Source organism: Chiloscyllium punctatum, chromosome 49 (genome assembly GCF_047496795.1).
Source record: "Chiloscyllium punctatum isolate Juve2018m chromosome 49, sChiPun1.3, whole genome shotgun sequence".
Taxonomy (NCBI): Eukaryota; Metazoa; Chordata; class Chondrichthyes; order Orectolobiformes; family Hemiscylliidae; genus Chiloscyllium; species Chiloscyllium punctatum.
In genome coordinates this window covers 25,275,088-25,293,222 of record NC_092787.1, presented here as the reverse complement: position 1 = coordinate 25,293,222, position 18,135 = coordinate 25,275,088, and the positions used below count along the sequence as shown (strand labels likewise).

The 18,135-nt window shown below is 41.8% G+C and overlaps 1 protein-coding gene across 3 annotated transcripts in view; it reads right to left on the bottom strand.

Moving 5' to 3' along the window:
• pip5kl1 (phosphatidylinositol-4-phosphate 5-kinase-like 1) overlaps positions 1 to 18,135 on the bottom strand; it is an 84,273-nt gene that overhangs the window by 59,727 nt on the left and 6,411 nt on the right. The window contains exon 1 of one of the 3 annotated variants that reach the window (XM_072565927.1): positions 3,304 to 3,794. The exons of the other annotated variants lie outside the window; for them this stretch is intronic. Coding sequence (XP_072422028.1) covers positions 3,304 to 3,315 — 12 coding nt within the window. The 5' untranslated portion in view covers positions 3,316 to 3,794. Of the gene's footprint in view, positions 1 to 3,303; positions 3,795 to 18,135 lie in introns of those variants that run through there. 3 annotated transcript variants of the gene reach the window in all.

The window sequence follows — 18,135 nt, the reverse complement described above, 5'->3', positions numbered from 1 at the left end:
ACCCTTCCTATTCATATACCCATCCAAATGCCTTTTAAATGTTGCAATTGTACCAGCCTCCGCCACTTCCACGAGAAATCTCTCACTAAGAATATAGATCCTGTCTCTCTCTCTCTCTGCAAACTTGCCACCCTCTCAAAATTTCCAATTTTGTTATCCTGCTCAGGTTGCTGTTTCTAGAGTACACAGTCCAGAAAACATTCAGTATCTTACGCAGGTAGTTGAGACTAAACCTGTGGTGGTACAGCAAGTCATTAACGAGGTGGTAAGGGTTGATTGATTAATTATCTGGTAAAAACTGGATTAGTGGTGCTGGAAGAGCACAGCAGTTCAGGCAGTATCTAACAATTATCTGGCTGGGTAAAAATTCAGAACTAGCTTGTGGAAGGACCAGTAGGGTTTTAGTAGTTAATAAACCTTACCAATAAAAGAACAATGTCTCTGCTTCTGATTAACCTACTGGCTTGGATCAGAGTTGACAGTTTGGACAACAAATATCAGCAGGTATATATTACCATGGATCCTGACTTACTCTGATCCTCCAAATCCCGGTGGCCACACAATGACAATATGAAAAAAACAGGTTTACAACAGCATACCTTTCTAAAGCAACTTTCACTGAGGAAAAAGCACTCCATAGGAGCGTTCTCAAACAGAAATCGATCGAAATTAAGGCAGGTGACCAACCACAAGGTTAAATAGGTATGTTTTAAGAAATGTCTTAAAGGAGGCAGAGGGATTAGGGAGGGAATGCCAGAGATTAAGGCACCTGGCACCTGAGGTCATGGCTGCCAGTAGTAGAATGGTTAAAGTAAGGTACATGATGAGGAACACATTAACACTTGGGCAGCTGCTCCAGAGGCACAATGGGGATAAGTCGATGTCTAAGGCCTTTCAGCAATAGTGGACTGAGGAATTGGAAACTGTGTAGAACCACCCACGCTGTGTTTTTGTGAGCATCACAAAGATGGAACTTCTACTGAGGCAGCACACAGTGACACATGCTGGAGGGAGAGAAGTTGAATTTTATTGAACTTTCTGTAGCATTACATTTTTGTGCTCAGAGCTGTGTGCTTGGGATTTTCATCATGAATACGAGGAATGTTGCAACTGTATTAGGGCAACTCACAGTTACGCTGTGTGGAGAAAAGTTCAACTTTATTACACTTTCTGTAATATGTATGGGGAGACAGTAGGATAGTGGTGATATCACTGGACTAGTCATCCAGAATCAAAGGTAAATGTTCTCGGGAGGTAGGTTCGATTCCCACCATGGCAGATGATGAAAGTTGAATCCAATAAAGTTCCGGAATAAAAATCAAATCTAATGGCGACCATATAACCACTATTGATTACTGTAAAAATCCATCTGCTTCACTAATGGCCTTTAGTGAAGCAAATCTACCATCCTTACCTAGTCTAACACACATGTGACTCCAGACCTACAGCAATGTGGTTGTCTCTGAACTAACCACTGAGCAATCAGTGATAAGCAATAAATGGCTGCCTGCCACATTCCGTAAAGAACAGAAAAAAATCAATACAAAATGGTTTGCAATATACATGTGCAAGTTTTACAAGAGAACTATATTTTTGGCAAAAAAGATGAGAAATGCTAGACATCAGAATTGGCAGATTATAAAGATCTGAGAGGATTATAGAGCTGGAAGAGATCACACAGATAAGAAGGACCAAGCTTGTGGAGGGATCTGAAGCAAGGATGAAAATTTTTAAATCAAGGCATTGCTGGACTGGGCTTCAACAGAGAATGATCACAGGAAGGTGATCAGTGGCTCAGTGGTTAGCACTGCTGCTTCACAGCGCCAGAGACCTGATTTGATTCCACCCTCGGGCGACTGTCTATGTGGAGTTTGCACATTCTCCCTGTGTCTGTGTGGGTTTCCTCCTACAGTCCAAAGCTGTGCAGGTTAGGTGGATTGGCCAGGCTAAACTGCCCAAAGTGTTCAGGGATGGGCAGACTCGGTGGGTTAGCCATGGGAAATACAAGGTTACAGGGATGGGGTGGGTATGGGTGGGATACTGTTTGGAGGGTCAGTGTGGGCTCGATGGACCAAATGGCCTGCTTCCATTCTATGATAGGGAACATCTCTTGGTGAGAGTTAAGATGGGGGCAGAAGATATATTTGGACATCGTATGTTATCATCCCCATTGATGGTTAGTTTTGAAGCCCAGTATGAATTCCCTTTTATTTAAAAGAAAAAATACTTTTCATATTTTTCAAAATTAAGATTGTTTAATCATGGTCAAATCAAATCTGTGATAAGAACCACAACATTCTGTACTTTTGCAAACCAGGATTGGTTGATAATCCAGGAAACTCAAGTCTATCAGCTGAAAGTCTGCTCTCACTGATACCTCATTTTACAAGGGCAGTCTAACCGGACACCTACTCACCCTGAATTGTTCAGCAAAGCTCAGGCACTCAAGGAAGCACGACAAATCAGCTCAACAGCTTCAATTATTTCACAAGCTTCCCTTCCTTCTCCTCATATTTCCCCAAGTAACCTCTGACAACTCAGGAGAAACCACTTTCACTGGAAATTGACAGAATGTGGAACTTAACACCACACGTGGAGTAATTGAGGCTATTAGCACAGATGCACTTACGGGAAAGCTAAGGAAATGATATAATGAAGCAAGGAGTAGGTGGATGGACAGAGAGGTGGAGGGCAGCATATACACCGACATGAACTAATTGTGTCAATCCTTTCTGTAGCTTCTACCTATTTTCCTATGACAGCACATCAATAGTCCACTTTAAACTTTATGCAAATTGAAATGTCACTATGTATGCAGTCATCAAAGTTTGTGCCAGGACATGTCATTTAACCGACAGCACAGTATTAACTGTTAACTCCCAATTTCATTCCATGCCAGCTTCCCTGATAATTACTCCCGAACCGGAGCCTGAATAACAGATTTTCTATTGACAAAAATACTTTCTGCAGTATAAATTGAACACCGCAGCTTTTAAAATTAGATTATTTTAATTGCAGTCAAATACAATCTGTAAGAAGAGGAGTAGTGTTCTGATGCATTCACAGGACAGGGCTGGAGATATGCAGAAAATATTTGATTCAATCAACCTGCTGGGCTCTCCGGGCTCCGTGGCTCTCAAATTAAACTTGCAGGTTTGATTATCATTCCAATTTTTTTTCTTAATTATGTTACAATAAATCTCTAAAATCAAGGAAAAAAGTAAATAAATCACAGCAATAATTCCCACTCCCACCAGCATACACGCCAGGATATTACACAGATTTCACCCAGCTATTTCTTACCTCCTCAGCCATAATGCAAGGATGTTGACAACACGCTGACTTCCCTGTGATCTGCTAGATCTACTCAGTTTTTTTTTTGAGCTCCCTGGGGTTAGGTTGGGCTGATACCCACTCTTCTTTTTTTTTCCGGCATCCTCCTTTGCTAGTTAGTCCCTCCTGAGGCCTGGGCACAGCCCATATTCTCCAGTGTCTCCTCTAATGCAGTGCCTCCACTTAAAAGACTGGCTGCTGATTCCAGGGCACCCCCTACACCATAGAAACTCGCCAACGTGAAAAATCCATCACTATTCGAGATCAAGAGCCTGTGGGCCGAACCTTTACTAAAATTGCAGCAGGGGTGGTCAGATTTCACTAATGCATGTACAACCCTGGAAATAAACCTGACACAGTTACTCCTTTTAAGTGACACCCTTAAATTGTTTTAGCTGCAAACCTTACATCTGACAATATACTGTTTGTTCTTTTCTTTAAGCAGAAACATTTATGCCACTTTCCAACAATGGAATGGTGCAGGGAGGGTTTTCAGACTGTACTAGAATAAAAACCAACAGTCAGCAGGACTAATATCGACAGCACTGCAGTTAATGCTAGTGCTCCCATAATCACGCACTCGCTGATAAACAACCATGTTGCTAGGTAACTTCAAACACCTTCTTATTTCAGAGGTGCAGGTGTCTTCCACCAAAACATCTAGCAGAAAAATACCCTTACACCAGCACAACAACTAACATCAAGGTGACAGGTGTGCTTTTTACAGCCACGTTTGGACAGGTTCTTCATTCCCATTTACAACTGTGACTGTCAGATATTCTTAAAGAAAAGCCAGTACAAACACAAATGGACTGCACCTATGCTTTTATAGAAACATTGTGACTCAGTGCAGAATAAGGCCATTCATCCCATCTACACAGCCCTGCATATTTATTCTCCTGCCAAATCAATGTCCAATTTCCTTTTGAAAGTTGCTGTTGGATCTGCTTCTGCCATGCTTTTAGACAATGCATTTCAGATCACAGCAACTGACATTGCAAAAATATCTTCATTTACCATCTCGTTATTTTATAACCTATCTTAAATGCTTCACTATCAACGTCCTGGGTGTTATCATTGACCAGAAGGACCTGATATATACATACTATGGATTGAAGAGCAGGCCAGAGATTAAGAATTCTGGATTAGTGGTGCTGGAAGAGCACAGCAGTTCAGGCAGCATCCAAATAGCTTCGAAGCTATTTGGATGCTGCCTGAACTGCTGTGCTCTTCCAGCACCACTAATCCAGAATCTGGTTTCCAGCATCTGCAGTCATTGTTTTTACCTCAGAGATTAAGAATCCTGCAGCAAATAATTCAACTCCTGTCTCCTCAGCATCTGTCCACCACCTTCAAGGTACAAGTCAGGACTTTGATGGAATACTCCCCACTGACTGCGTGGTGTGGCTCTAACAACACTCAAAACATTGCACACCTTCCAGGGCAAAGCTCCACAACCCCAAATATGCAATCCCTCCATAACCGACGCACAGCTGCAGCAGTTTGTACTATCTCCAAGATGCGCTGCAGAAATTAGACAGTGCTTTTCATATCCACAATCACTACCATCTAGAGGTACAAGGGCAGCAGATACATGAGAAAAGCACCATCTGCAAGTTCCTTTCCAAGCTATTAACCATCCTGACTTGGAAATACATCGCCATTCCTTTAGAGTCGCTGGGTGAAAACCCGGAAACTTTAAAAATCATTCATGGGATTTGGATGCCACAGTCTTGGCCAGCATTTAATGTCCATCTCCACTTGCTCAGAGAGCAGGTAAGAGTCAACCACATAGCTCTGGGTCTGAAGTCACATGTAGGTCAGAACAGGTAAGGACAGCTGATTTCCCTCGGTAAAGAATATTAGTGAACCAGATGGCGTTCTAGGACAGTCCGAGAGTGGCTATGTGGTCATAATTAGACTATCTTTTTAATTCTAGATGATTACTGAACTTATGTTTCACCATCTGCCATGGTTGGATTTGAACCCATGACCCCAGAATGATAGACTAGTGTACTGGATTACTAGATGAGTGACATTACTACTAGATTACTGCCTCCTTAACAGCATTTTGAATACAGCTACTTTAAATGGACTGTAGTGGTTCAAGAGACAGCTCAACACCACCTTCATGATGGCAACTAGATATGGGTGATAAAAGCTAGCTCAGCCAGAAAAGCCCTGAGTGATTTTTTTCAAATTTAAGGCTAAGAGGGGATTTGATAGAGACATCCAAGATGATCAGAGGATTAAATCGGGTAGACAGTGGAAGTTTTTTTCCCTAGGATGATGACGTCAGCTTGTACGAGGGGGCATAGCTACAAATTGAGGAGTGATAGATTTAAGACAGATGTCAGAGGCAGGTTCTTTACTCAGAGAGTGGTATGGGCATGGAATGTCCTACCTGCTCAGCCACATTAGGGAGATTTAAACATTCCTTGGATATGCACATGGATGATGATGGGAAAGTGTAGGAGGTTGGGCTTAGATTAGTTCACAGGCCAATGCAACATCGAGGGCCGAAGGGCCTGTTCTGCGCTGTATTGTTCTATGTTCTGTGTACCTCTTGTGTCTTTAATATCAAAATATCTGTCAATCTCTTTCTCTAATATAAGCAGTGAACTGGCCTCCACAAGCTTTGGTGGCTGTCAATTCCACAAAACCCTTCATGATTTCAACCCCCCTATTATGGTCCCTGCAACTTTCTCTGTCCCAAAGAGAACAATTTCTCCAGATTATTTACTGGAGTCCATTCTGCTGTTAAATCTGATTGTCAATGCTGTCTGACCTGCTGAGTGTGTTCCAGCTTTTTCTCATTTCATTTCAGATTTCAAGCCTCCAAGGTGATTTGTTTTTGTTGTTGTGTTTCTGAAGTGTAGTCACTGCCGTACTATAGAACATGTGGCAACGACAACAAACTCTCACAAACAGCAATGTGATAATGGCCTGGTGATTTGCTTTTTGTGAGAAGGGACACATTTTGGGCAGACATGGGGGTGGGTGTGGGGGGGGGGGGGGGGGGGGGGGGGGGGAGGTGGAATTCCCATTTCTCTGTGCAAGTGTGCCAAGTGATTTTTTACATCCAGACAACAGACAGGGATTCAGTTAAACATCTCATTGGAAAGATGACTCTCTGACCGAGCAATGCTATTTCCCGACTGTCAATGCGACTATCAGCTTGGAACGAGGGCTCTGTAGTGTAGTGTCTATAGTGAGACTTGAACCCACAACAATCTGAAAGAAAGGAAGGATATTATTAAGCCAGAAAGGGTTCAGAAGAGAGTTACCAGGATATTGCTGGGTAGGGAAGGTTTAGTTACAACGAAAGGTTGGATCAACTGGGACTTTTTCACTGGAGAGTGGGAAGTTGAGAGGTGACCTTATGGAAGTTTATAAAATCATGAAGTGTACAGATAGGATTAACGTAGGTATCTTTTCCTTAGAGTGGGAGAGTTCAAGACAGGGGCGTACATTTTTAAGGTGAGAGGAGAGAGATTTAAAAAGACATGAGGTGAAACGTTTTACACAAAGAATGGTTCATGTGTGGAATGAACTTCATGAGGAAGTGGTGGATATGGGTACAATCACAACATTTAAAAGACATTTCGATAAGTTCATGAATGGGAAAGGGAGAGATGTGGGCCAGGAGCAGGCAGGTGAGACTAGTTTACAGTCAGCATGGACTGGTTGGACCGAAGGGCCTGTTTCAGTGCTGTATGACTCTATGAGAGTAATAAATACTGAGATAAACAGAAGTCGCTTTTTCCCAGTCTCGAAGTTTATTTTGTTTTTTTTCATGTGTTTCAGTGTGTCACTGACAAAGCCAGCCTTTCTTGCTTATCTCTAGCTGCCCTTGAGAAAGTGGTGGTGATCTGCCTTCTTCAACCACAGTGTTCATGCAGCATTAGAGATGGAATTCCAGGATATTGACCCAGTGATACTAAAGGAATGGCGATATATTTCCAAGTCAGGATAGTGGACAATGTGGGTGGGCTACGTGTCCACTGCCCTTGTTCTTCTAGCTGGTAGAGACCATCAGTTTGGAAGGTGCCGTCGAAGGATCCTTGGTCAATTACAGCTGTGTATCATACAGATGATCTACACTGCTAGTTCAGTACGTCATGATGCATGGGTGCCACTCAAGCAGGTTGCTTTGTCCTGGATGGTACTGAACCTTCTGAGTGTTGTTGGGGCTGAATCAATTGGGCAGGTGAGGAGTATTCCATCACACTCCTGACTTGAGCCTTGTAGATCGTGAACAGGACTTGGGGAGACAGGAAGGGAGTTACTAACTGCAGGTTTTTCAGCCTCTAACCTACTCTTGTTGTTAAAGTATTTATAAAGCTAATCCAGCTAAATATCTGGTCAATGGGAATTTCCAGAATGCCAATAGTGATATATATATTTAAAATTAAAATTTACAATAAATACAATATATTTTTAAAATTTATTTTTCTCTTAAAGTGTATTTGCGTGCTCAACTGTGGCCTCTTTGACAACACCTAATCCGGATAAATGGTCATTTATGTTACAACAATGTCTGCAATCTTTCTGTGCACACACCAGCCACCTACAACAGCGACTGCACTTCAAAAGGGCCTTTATTGACTACAAAGCACTCTAGGGAATCCTGAGAGGCGCTATATAAATGCAAGTTATCGCTGAAGCTTATCTTAAGAGCTATTTCATATGTGAATGTAGGAACTTTGCAATGTAAGGTATTTTAACTTACAAAATAGAATGTTTTAGTGCTGGGTAGGGAAGGTTTGAGTTATAACGAGGAATGGGCAACAAATGCTGACGTAGCCAGTGATGCCTAAATCCAGTGAACAAAGTTTTTAAGGTGAGAGGAGAAAGATTTAAAAAGGGCATGAGGGGCAATTTTATTTTTAGTCAGAGAGTTGTTCATGTGTGGAATGAACTTCCAGAGGAAGTGGTGGATGTGGGTACAGGTACAAGACAGTTGGATAAATACATTAGGAAGAGATGTTTGGAGGGATATGGCCAAGCGCAGGCAGGTGGGACTAGTTCACCTTGGGATTATGGTCAGCGTGGAGTGGTTAAACTGAAGAGTCTGTTTCCCTGCTGCTTGAGTCTACGACTCTAAGCCTCACCCTCAGTATTTCACATTGCAATTATCAGCAGTATTAATAAATTGCACACGTTCTTAAAGAAAAGGTGATTGAGATGGAGAGGAAGGAGAGATAACTGAGTTTCCTGACAGGCAGGACTTCACCTGGAATTTCCACACTCTCAGGGTAAGCTAGGTCAATGAAACTTTAATATTAAAATTTGTTTTGTAAAAAATATGCACACAAGTAACTTACATGGTTGACTTTTGTGAGCATCTGGATGTAATCCAACTAAAGCAATACAACAAATCAGTGGTTATAACTGCAACTGGAGTAAACACATCCTCAAAATGCTCCATCCAGTCCAGCGGCCTTTCATTCCCACCTCCAATATTTCTACAATCGATGAACCAAAGTGATCAAAGAAACTTTATCATAAAAAATACACACACACAATGCTTCTCATTTCAGTTGTGACTTTACCCCTACCCAGGGTGTTGTTCTCAGTATTATAACCTGGAAATTAATTTCTAGCTAACAACAGAGAAATCCTGAAAGGGTGGCAATCCTTACTGGTAATGTACCGATCTCGAGTTGGGATACCCAGGTTCAATCCCACCTGCTCCAGAGGGCTGTATTAATATCTTTGAACAGGTTGATTAGAAAATGTTTAAAAGAAAGTAAACCTTTCCCCATCTGAGCATTCACCAGCAATTGAATGGTTTTCAGCTCCATTTTCACATAGAACCTATTCATAGATTCATAGAGATGCGCAGCATGGAAACAGATAATTGAATCCAACTTGTCCATGCTGACCAGATTTCCCAAATTAATCTAGTCCCATTTGCCAGTATTGGGCCCATATCCCTCTAAACCCTTCCGATTCATATACCTATCCAGATGCCTTTTAAATGCTGTAATTGTACCAGCCTCCACCACTTCCTCTGGTAGCTCATTCCATACAGTCACCACTCTCTGCATGAAAACGTTGCCCCTTAGGTCCCTTCTAAATCTTTCCCCTCTCACCATAAACCCATGCCCTGGTTTATGCCCTGCCTATTTACCCTATCCATGCCCCTCATGATTTTATAAACCTCTATAAGGTCACCCCTTAGCCTTCGACGCTCGAGGGAAAACAGCCCTAGCGTATTCAGCCTCTCCCTATAGCTCAAACCCTCCAACCCTGGCAATGTCCTTATAAATCTTTCAAGTTTCACAACATCCTTCCTACAGCATGGAGACCAGAATTGCACGCAATATTCCAAAAGTGGCCTAACCAATGTTCTGTACAGCTGCAAATGACCTCCCAACTCCTGTACTCAATGCACTGACCAATAAAGGAAAGCATACCAATCATCTTCTTCACTATCCTATCCACTTGTGACTCCACTTTCAAGGAACTATGAACCTGCACTCCAAGGTCTCTTTGTTCAGCAACACTCCCCAGATTCCTGATGAAGGGTTTAGGCCTGAAACATTAACTCTCCTGCTTTTAGATGCTGCTTGACCTGCTGTGCTTTTCCAGTGCCACACTTTTCAACCCTTACCATTAAGTATATAAGTTCTACCCTGTTCTGCCTTTCCAAAATGTAGCGCCTCACATTTATCTAATATTAACCCCATCTGCCATTCAACTGGCCGATGTGATTAAGATCCCGTTGTATTCTAAGGTAACCTTCTTCACTGTCCTCTACACCTCCAAACTTACTAACTATACCTCCTATGTTCACACTCCAATCATTTATATAAATGATGAAAAGCAGTGGCTCCAGCACCAATCGTTGTGGCACTCCACTGGTCATAGGCCTGCAGTCTGAAAAACAACCCTCCACCACCAACCTCTGTCCTCTACCTTTGAACCAGTTCTGTATCCAAATGGCTAGTTCTCCCTGCACTCCATGTGATCTAATCTTGCTAACCAGTCTCCCATGGGGAACTTTGTCAAACATCTTACTGAAGTCCATATAGATCACATCCATTGCTCTGCCCTCATCAATCCTCTTTTTAACTTCTTCCAAAAACTCAATCAAGTTAGTGAGACATGATTTCTCATACACAAAGCCATGTTGACTATCCTTAATCAGTCCTTGCCTTTTGAAATAAAATCTAAAGTCTTGCATTTCACATAAAAGTGAATACTGGAGATCTCTGAAATAAAAACTAAACGTGCTGGAGAAACTCAGTGAGCCTGGCTAAATCTGTGGAGACAGAAACATTTAATGTTTCAAGGTTCTTCTCCCACAGTCAGATCTGCTGAGTTTCTCCAGCATTTTCTGTTTTTAGTTTGAAGCCTTGAGGTTTCTGACTTCAGACTTAGCGCATAGTCACATTGGCGAACAGCATGAGGCTTGTGAGCATAACTCAAACTGCACTGACTCTTTTAAACTGGCTCCAAGTGGAAATGGGAACCAAACCAGACGCTGCCTGGTCTCTTGATGATGTTGATAACTAGTAGTTGGGAAGTCAGGATTGTATAATGTCAGAGGACTTTAGGTGCATCATGTCTGTAAAAAGGCCACCCAATTCATCCCAATTCTCACATGCCTTTTCTTCTTTAATTTCTTACATAATTCTCTTTGACAGTAAGAATGAATTTGCAACCTCCACATTCTCAAGCTGTGAATTCTAGATCACATTACATGAAAAAAAAATTGAAATTCTCTTCATCTCCCTTCTCTGGTTCTTTTGTTCATTGCCTTGAAAGCTGTGTCCTCTAGTCACTGACCCGCCTGCTGGAGGAAACAGTTTCAACTGTGCCAAGGTTTTCGTGAAACATTTGAACTGTGCGAAAGCACTAAACAAGCCGTGCCGAAATCCTGTGACCTATCCAGTTCCAGGGAGAACGCCGTGCTAGAAAACGATCACATAGGCAGCCACCCAACCCTTGCCTATTCTCATCACATTATGCACATCTCCTATCAACCCAGATTCTGCTAATCTCACGAATGACCACAAGCAATAAACCTTAGTTGCATACAGGGGAGAGCACAACCCTGGCAACACCTTCAGCCAGCATGTTCCTCTTGTCTTGCATCATTTCCCGTTTGCTTACATTTTTGCCTGTGCAAGGTTAAGGCATTCAAATCCAACAGCATGGAAATCAGAATCATTAAATGTTCTCTGCAAACAAACATGGGGGAGAAAACACAAACTAATGAAACTATTCTCAGCACACGAGCCTACTTGTCAGCAATCTTACTTTTGGAATTACATTGCTACAAATGGCACAGCTTACAATCTTGTATGTGTGGTACAGGTTAGCTGGAGAATGTATCAGAACTGTGTGGAATCTCTCAGAAAGAGATATTCTTGGAAAGCCAATGCTGTCCTGCTCATCATCTCTTTCTGCACTCTGTCCACATCAGCAAAAGCCTGTTGCTGCCATGTCCTTCCTTGCAATAGGTCCCTCTCACCCACCAATCAGGTCTCCATGTTAGCCCCCAGATTCTTTATTAATTCAGAGAATGTGGGCATCACTGGCTGAGCCAGCATCTATTGCCCGTTCCTAATTGCCCCTGGAAGGTGGCGATGAGTTGCCTGGAATAGTTGCAGTCCTTGTATTGTAGGGAGACCTGCAGTGCTATTAAGGAGTTCCAGGATTTTGACTCACTGACAGTGAAGGAATGGTAGGTATAGTACCAGGTCAGGATATTGTGGAACTTGGAGGGGAACCTGCAGGTGGTGGCGACCCCAAGCATCTATCTGCTGCCCTTGTCTTTCTAGATGGTTGATGCTGTTGAAGGAGGCTTGGTGAGTTTCTGCAATGCACTCAATTTAAAATAATGACCACTGTGCTTAAAGCCCTCTCTATCCCATCTCAAGCTCTAAAGACACTCCTTTCCTCTGACTCTGGCCTCTTAAACATGCCGAACTTCCCTTGCCTCATCATTGGCAGCCATGCCTTCAGTGACCTTCACGTGAAGCTCTGTAATTTCCCCCTGAAACTCTCCCACCTCAGCCTCTGCACCTTTACAAAACACCTTTCAAACCCACTTCATTGACTAGGTTTTTGATCAACTTTGTTAACATGGCATTCTGTGACTCAACTTTCATTTTTCTTTGGGCGAAAGTGAAGACTGCAGATGCTGGAGATTAGAGTTGAGGGTGTTGTGCTGGAAAAGCACAGCAGGTCAGGCAGCATCCGAGGAGCCGGACTTAGCAGCCGAAGGGCTTTTGCCCGAAATGTTGAATTTCCTGCTCCTCAGATGCTGCCTGACCTGTTGTGATTTTCCAGCACCACATTCTGAATTCATTTTTCTATGATACTTGCACCTCTCTGAAGATCCAGGGGTGATTTTGAGGTGCTTTACAAAAGCTAAGTGTTGTCGCTGCTATTAATTACAACACGGCTTAATAGATAAGTTCACGATGGTGTCCTCCATCATCTATACATTGTAACCAGAGAGAAGATAGTTTAACCTCCTGTACCAGACAGAAATACAAATGTGTTTATCAAACACAATTATTTATTAATTCTACTTTGAAGAGATTTTCATAGCTACCAAACATCAGTTTTGAAGTGAGCAATGTTTTGATGGAGAACAAAATGAGGATTATGTCTCAATGTGGCTCGTGGTTACAGTATGTAACCCATAGAAACACTGAATGGTAACAGCATCAAAAAAAGGTCATTCAGCCCATTGGGCTCTCCGTGAGAACAATTCATGCTGTTTCCCTGCCCTGCCTCTTCCCCAAAGCCTTGCAAATGTTTCCTTTGAAGATAATGGTCCAACTCCTCATGAAAACCTTGACAAATCTGCCTCCACCACACTCCTAATCAGCACATTCTAGATCTGCACCCTTCGCTGAGGGAGAAAATTTTGCCTCATATCTCCAGTGCGTCCTTGGGTACTTGATCCTTCCACCAATGGGAACAGTCTCTCTCTCTCTCTATCCGATCTGTCAAGATCCCTTTGTGATTTTGCATCAATCACATCTCCTATTGCCCAAGGAGAACAGTCCCATTATTTCCAATTTATCAAAGTAATGCCGTCTGAGAGAGTGGTGGAGGCAAATTCAATGATACTTTTAAACAGGAAATTTTATAAGAATTGTGTAAGAATCATTGTGGACTTGATGAGCCAAATGGTCTACTTCCACACTACAGGGATTCTACGATTCTAGATCTTGAAAAGATCCACAAGGCAGTTGGGAAGATGCAAGGCAGCATGGTTAGTCAAGGTGTTGGCGGGTTGCCTGGAATAGTTGTGGTCCTTGTGTTGTAGGGAGACCAGCAGTGCTATTAGGGAGTTCCAGGATTTCAACCCACCGATAGTGAATGAATGGCAGATATAGTACCAGGTCAGGATATTATGGAAGTTGGAGGGGAACCTACAGGTAGTGGCGACCCCAAGCATCTATCTGGGGTCTCTGAGAGTACAGACAGAAATGGACACATCAGACCTGTCTCTTCTATCACTCCATACATCTGCAAGGACTCCCTGCTCTCAATCACTGGCACTAACACTATCACCACATAGTGTGGGCTGGGAGGTCTTGAGAGATCAGGAATTCACACCCATCTTACACAATAGGGATCAAAACATCGCAGCAAGATTCAGACAAAAGCTCCACAGACAGACTGAGAGAAAGGGGAAGAAGAGAGAAACAGCATTTGAGATGGTGGAAGTGGGAAAAGAGGAATACTGGGAGTAGTATTTCAAGGTGGGACCTGAGGGCACAGCCTCAGAGAGAAGGGATAATCCTTTAAAACTGAGATGAGGAGAAATTTCTTCAGCCAGAAAGGGGTGAATCCATGGAATGCATTGCTGCGGAGGGGTGTGGAGGCAAAGTGATTAAATGTCTTTAAGACAGAGATAAGATCATAAGACCATAAGATGGATAGGTTTTTGATTGTAAGGGGACCAAAGGTATCAGAGAGAAGGCAGGAGATTTGGGTTAGGAAATGTTTCAACCAAAATTGAATGGAGTTGCAGACTCAAAGCACTAATTCTGCTCCTATATGTTATGGTCTTAGAGATGAGAATGGATGAGGCTACCCAATGTTCATAACAAAACAGATAAACCAACAGCTCAAACAGAAATGAAATTACATGGTCTGACAGCCATTAGAGAGATTGCAAAATGGCAAAGGCGAGGACCTAAATATTCAAGGGTATGTGACATTTCAGAGGGACAAGAAAACAGGAGAATGGGAGGCAGTAGTTCTATTAATCACAGACACAACTTGTACTTTACAATCTATAGGTATAACCTTACATTTAAAAAATTAAGCTCTTGAAAGGGAGGACACAAATCTTCATTTAGCTCTACAGAAGACTATCACAGAAAAATTATGTCTGACAAAAACCAATGGAGTTATGAGAGGCCGTAACAGTAGAATAGATGCATAGGAAGCAATCGGTGTGGTAGATTTAGAAAGCTTTTTATAAAGTCCCATATCAGAGGTTAGAATGGAAGATTCTTGCACATAGGATAGGAGTGAATCGAATGGCATGGATTTAGAATAGGTGAACAGACAAAAAGTACAGATTAGGGTTAAATAGGCATTTTTCAGAATGGAAAAGCTGACTCACCAACTTTAAAGGCATTTAAATGGTCATTGGATAAACATATGATTGAAAATAGAATAGTATAGGATAGATGGGCTTCAGATTGGTTCCACAGGTCGGCGCAACATCGAGGCCGAAGGGCCTGTACTGCGCTGTAACATTCTATGTTCTGTGGAAGGCAATAATTAGAGGGATATCACTGGGATCAGAGTTCAGGTGCCAGAAAAATTTGAGCAAAGGATTTAAATGTAATATTTCCAAATTTATGAGCAGTACAATATTAGGAGTGGTGTTGGTGGTGAGGAGGAAGTACAGGGTTTTCAAGGCGATTTAAACCAATTGAGTAAGTAGCAAATGCATGGCAAATGCAGTATGACAGGATGAGTGTAAAGTTATTCACTTTGGTACAAGTATTATTTAAATGGTAATAGACGGGGAAATGTCAATGTACAAAGGGATCTCGGTACCCTTGTACACCAGTCTCTGAGAATAAACATCCAGGTGCAGCAAATAGTTAGGGAGGCAAGTGGTATGTTAACTTTCATTGTAAAAAGATTTGAGTAAAGGAGCAAGGCAGCCTCGCTATAGTCGTAGGGCCTTAGTAAGGCCATAACTGGAGTATTTAGTCTCCACTACTAAGAAAATATAAACTTGTGTTATGGACTAGACCAGACCATGCAAAACATTCTTAAGTAGGCAGCCCAGACCATAACTTTGCAACTTGTTTCAGTAAGTGTACAGTGAAAATTACAGGTTTTAAAACAGACAAAAATTTATTCACAAAATTACACAATGAAACACAAAGAACAGAATAAAGAACCCTTATAGAACTCAGACTATTCAAACTAGACTTAACTATACTATTCTGAATGTACACAGCAGTCCCAATAAGCAAACCCCCTTAAAAAAAGAGTAAAAATGGAACAAATACTTACAGGTTGAAGTTAGAAGGGCAGAAGGAGAGAGGGAGCCTGTTTCTACACAGCTGAACTCCTAACAAGTTCTGGACTGAACTGCTCAGCTTGAGAGCTTGACCACTCCCCTCTCATTATACAGGTCACTTCTAAAACATGACCACTTTGGCCTGAAGTCGCATCTGCTTACATATAAACAAAAAGGCCTCTCAATACCCTTTAATCTCTGTTCCAACTAGTCACCTCAGAGTTGGGAGCTGTTTATGACCCCTCTGAAAAAAAATCATGGACACAGGATCCCGAGAAAAGGAACAGCTTTTAGAAAAAAGGGACCAGCTTTGTGACATGTGCCATAGAGGGAGTTCACCAGATTGACTCCTGGGATGGTAGAATTGGAATGCAAGCAGAAATTGGGTCAACTATTCTGCATTCACTGGATTTCAGAAGAATGAGATAGGATGACATGGAAATGTATTACATTCCAATAGGGCTAGAGAGACAGCCTGCAGGGATGATGTTCCCAAGATGAGAGAATTTGGAACAAAAGGTCACCGTCTCTGGATACAGGGTAGACCTTTTAGATCTCAGATGAAGGGAATTTTTTTTCGTTCAGCAAGGGGTGAGACTATGGAATTCTCATTACTCCCCATAAAGTAATGGAAGTCATCGATTAACACATTTAAGAAAGAAGCAGATCAATTTCGAGACAGTAAAGACATCGAGAGGTATGGAGAGAGAGCAGGAGTATAGCAGTGAGATAGAGGATTAAATGTAATCCTATTGAATGGCAGTGCAGTTTCAATGGGAGTTCACGTGAATAAATATCAAAAACAGGTGCACCAAATAATCAAGGAAACTAATGAAATACTGGTCTTTACACCTACAGAACTGAAATATAAGAATGCAGACGTTTTGCTGCATTTATACAAACACCTGGTTAGACCCCACTGGGAGTACGCGAGCAGATCTGGGCACCACACCTTCAGAAAGGTAGTTTGGGCTTGGAGGGAGTAAAACATAGGTTTACAAGAATAATATCTGGACTTCGGGGGTTAAATTATGAGGAAAGATTAAACAAATTAGACCTGTTTTCTCTAGAATTTAGAAGATAAAGGGGTGGTCTGATTGAACTCATCAAGATACTAACAGGAAAAGACAAGGTAGATGAAGTTTAAGTATTTCCACTGGTTGGGAATTCTAGAACTAGGGAGCATAATCTGAGAATCAGGGACTGACTGTTCAGGACAGATGTTAGGAAGCATATCTACACACAAAGGGTGGTAGAAGTTTATAATTTTCTTCCACAAATGATAATGGATTTAGAATCAGTTGTTAATTTTAAATCTGAGATGGATATATTTTTGTTAAACAAAGGTTTTAAGGGATATGAGGCAAGGCCACGGATCAGCCATGATCTCGTTGAATGGTGGAACAGGCTCAAGGGGCTGCATGATCCACTCTTGTTCCTGCTCTCTTTGTATACATCGATAATTTCCAATATCACCTCCCGTTTAAATTCAAACGTTGCTGCATCCAGTGGAGGAGTGGGACAAAGAAAGGAAACAGTTCACGCTTCAGAACTGGCTAGAAATATAAAAACAGGAAATTAACAAGTATAAAGTAAAGTGAGAACTGGCCCTCTAGAGAGTACGCCTGGGGAATTAACAATGGAAAATGAGGAAATACATCTTTTGCAAAAAAAGGTGAAATTATAATCATCAGGGAAAGGGTACCGACAAAATATTTACAAGTAAAAGCTGACAAATCTTCAGGTCCTAAAGGACTTTCTTTGAGGGTCTTAGAAGCAGTGACTGGAAAAATCATTTTAATAGTTTAATTTTCCAACAACCTCTAGATGCTGGAAAGGCCCTATCAGATTAGAAAATAGCAAATGTAACTCCTCTATTCCTGGAAGGAGGGGAGACAACAGACAGGAAACTACAGACCAGTTAGTTTAACAACTGTCATAGCAAAATTCAGCAGAGTCCACATGGAATTGCAAAAGGGAAATCGTATAATTTATTACAGCTCTTTGAGGACATAAGAGAGGTGGATGAAGAAGAATCAGTGGATGTGATGAACTTAGATTTACAGAAGGCACTTGGCAAGATACCATATTACTACATAAAGAGCTTGTGGTGTAGGGGGTAATAGAGATAACCAATCCACTATCCACATCAAGAGAAAACCATATTGACATAAATGGGCAATTTTTAGTTCGGCAAGATGCAATGAGTCAAATGTCACAAGATCAGTGCTGGGACCTCAACCATCTACAATCTTCATCAATAATTTGGATGATGG